Below are 2,500 nucleotides of genomic sequence, written 5' to 3'. Positions count from 1 at the left end.
GCTCTACCGTTTAGCTGAATGTACGCTCAGCCTCTGAATAGCACAAAAGAGAGCTGGAAAGAAGCTTTTCATAGTTTTGTTTTTAAACAAAGGTTATGACGTATGGGTGGCTGCTGATGGAGGGAGAGTGGACCACAGTCAGGCGCGGATACGTCAAACAAATCGGGGATGGACAAATTAATGTGTCCGACACATTCATAATTATGGGTTAACCGATAATGAAAAATCAGAGAAATATTAGTAAGAAAATGGCAAATTGTATAAGCTATCCGTGATTTCAAGTTGTCTGTGTTCGCGTTATCGGGTTATCCGTGCCGGACTACGTTTGAATCCTACGACCGTCTTAGGATAATAGGAAAGACAGAACGAGGTAAGCGCTTCGTACCGTGAAATCTTCTGTTCAGAAACTTTTTTGGACAGTTAAGGCTATACAGCTTGGATCTGCAGTTGAAAATATTTACATGTGCGTCAGTACGTCATTTGACGAACTAGAACTGTAGAGCGTTGAGAGGAAAGTAATTGTTACAGTCTTTTTGGGAGGAAAAAAGACAAATAGACTACAGCAAGTCGTAGTGTTTGTTCCTTCAGCTTTTGTCGAGGTTGAACGCTCTACAAAACGGAATATAGATCAATTTCTGCATACGAAATGCTCGGCTTTCTATATAAGTAAGGCTAAACAGAAAGGTAAAAGCAACAACTACAGCAGCACCATTGACGATGACGACAATAATAAGATCAAGTGGAACAAGAACAAGAACAACAAAAAGAATAAAAACAAGAATAACAATAATAATACTAAGAAGAACAGCAACAACAAAAACAGTAACAGCAAATCAGGGAGAGATAAAATCACTTTTTTAAGCGCGAGAGGGAAAAGGAAGAGGACCCCCCCAAAAAAAGTACAAGGTTTTAAACGCCTGCCAAACAACAGTTCCTTAAAAAAAATTACAACAACTGATCGAAAGACAAATAGAATTCTATGAAACGTTTTTGAAGCAAAGTCTTGGAATCTGATGTGTACGAAATATTAGTATGTCGTAAGTTCGATTCTCTCACGGGGAAGTTATTTTATGGAGTTTCTCCGCCTCTCTTCAGGAATGTTGTATCCCGCTGTACTCCTCTTGGCCCTCACAGACAGTGACCAAGTAGCCCGCCTCCTAATTTTCTTAATTGTGTCAATGTGGGTGTAATACATTTACAATCATAGTGCGACATAATATGCATCGTGAGCGGTTGTGCTGGTGGTTAGTGCTTTTTTCTCAGCACTATAAGACCATTTTTGTGTCGATGCGCTTCTTTTTACCAAACTAACAAACGTGAACGGTTGCAATGTAGAAGAGAATGACGAAAAGCTCTGTCTTCTTCTCCGATATCCTGAACATGTACAATGTTCAAACCTGATTTAATGTAGATTTCTAGAACTGCTGTTTTCTTCTCCCTTCCAACAGCACTCTAAGATGTCATCCAGTCGCCTCGATCTGGTCCTAATCCCGACTGAGAGCACGACGCACGCAGTCGCAGAGGCAAAGGTAGACAACAAGACGTCCTGGCCTCAAGGGGATACATTTACCTGGCATGGGGGAGAGCTGCTCTTTATCCCCACCATGATGGCGCTGGGGATTGTGGGAAATCTCCTCGTCTTCTACATCTATCACTTCCGGTGGAGGAGCTCAACAGTCACACTTTTTAAACGAGTGAGTCGTGTTATGTGTCAACGTTAATTTTTTTTTCATTCTTCTCTAAAATTTAACTTTTGTCTTCCTTCCAAGTTCTCTGGTTATGTTCTGTCGTTTGCTTTCATCTCCATTTTCTCTCCCCCCCCCCCCCCCCGACCTTCTCTACGCTCCTCTGTCCATTACTCCTACCTCTTTCTACTGCTACTCCTGGTCCCTTCTTACTGTTGTTTCTAGGCCACACCCCTGATCCCAGCCTTCTCGGATAAAGGCGAAAAATCTGGGAACTCCTCTTTATAAGGTCCCTTGGTGGTTCTAAAATCGATAAGAGTACAGCTCGGCCGCCACCCGGGCTAAATTCAAAATGAATACCACTCAGAACTGAAAACACGTTCGTTCGTCAGAGTGCCTTCAAAATCAGTGGCTGCCTGAAGGCAAGGGACTCTACGACTGACGTAGAGAAAACTACGGTCACTTACGTTAAAATCAGCAGCACTGCAGGCTGAAGGAGCAGCAGCAGTCGACAACCCTTGAGATCAAGCAAACGAGCACAAAGAAGAAGATTTATAAAAGGAAAGTAACTCCCCCCCTTCCTCCCCCCATGTTTTCGGGCTTCACGGCGGTCACGGCCCACCATTTTCTGTTCTCGTATAACATAGCAGCGACATGACTGTTAGTGAACACAGGGTCTCGTGCTTCAGGTCAAGCAGTTCGAAATTGGGGGTCTTACCTTTTTCTACCTTATTTGCATACGTTTACTGCTTTCTGAAAACAATATAATGCTTTATGTGATGCTGACGTTGTTTTCAGTTGTTAATGGCTTTGCT

The 2,500-nt window shown here is 42.8% G+C and overlaps 1 protein-coding gene across 1 annotated transcript in view; it reads left to right on the top strand.

The window, feature by feature from the left end:
- Nucleotides 1-2,500, top strand: part of LOC101854403 (somatostatin receptor type 2) — a 76,637-nt gene that overhangs the window by 51,810 nt on the left and 22,327 nt on the right. Inside the window, exon 2 of the mRNA XM_005095603.3 lies at nucleotides 1,449-1,694. Coding sequence (XP_005095660.1) covers nucleotides 1,458-1,694 — 237 coding nt within the window. The 5' untranslated portion in view covers nucleotides 1,449-1,457. The remainder of the gene's footprint in view (nucleotides 1-1,448; nucleotides 1,695-2,500) is intronic.

Source organism: Aplysia californica, unplaced genomic scaffold (genome assembly GCF_000002075.1).
Source record: "Aplysia californica isolate F4 #8 unplaced genomic scaffold, AplCal3.0 scaffold00108, whole genome shotgun sequence".
Classification (NCBI taxonomy): Eukaryota; Metazoa; Mollusca; class Gastropoda; order Aplysiida; family Aplysiidae; genus Aplysia; species Aplysia californica.
This window is presented reverse-complemented; position numbering and strand designations above follow the sequence as displayed.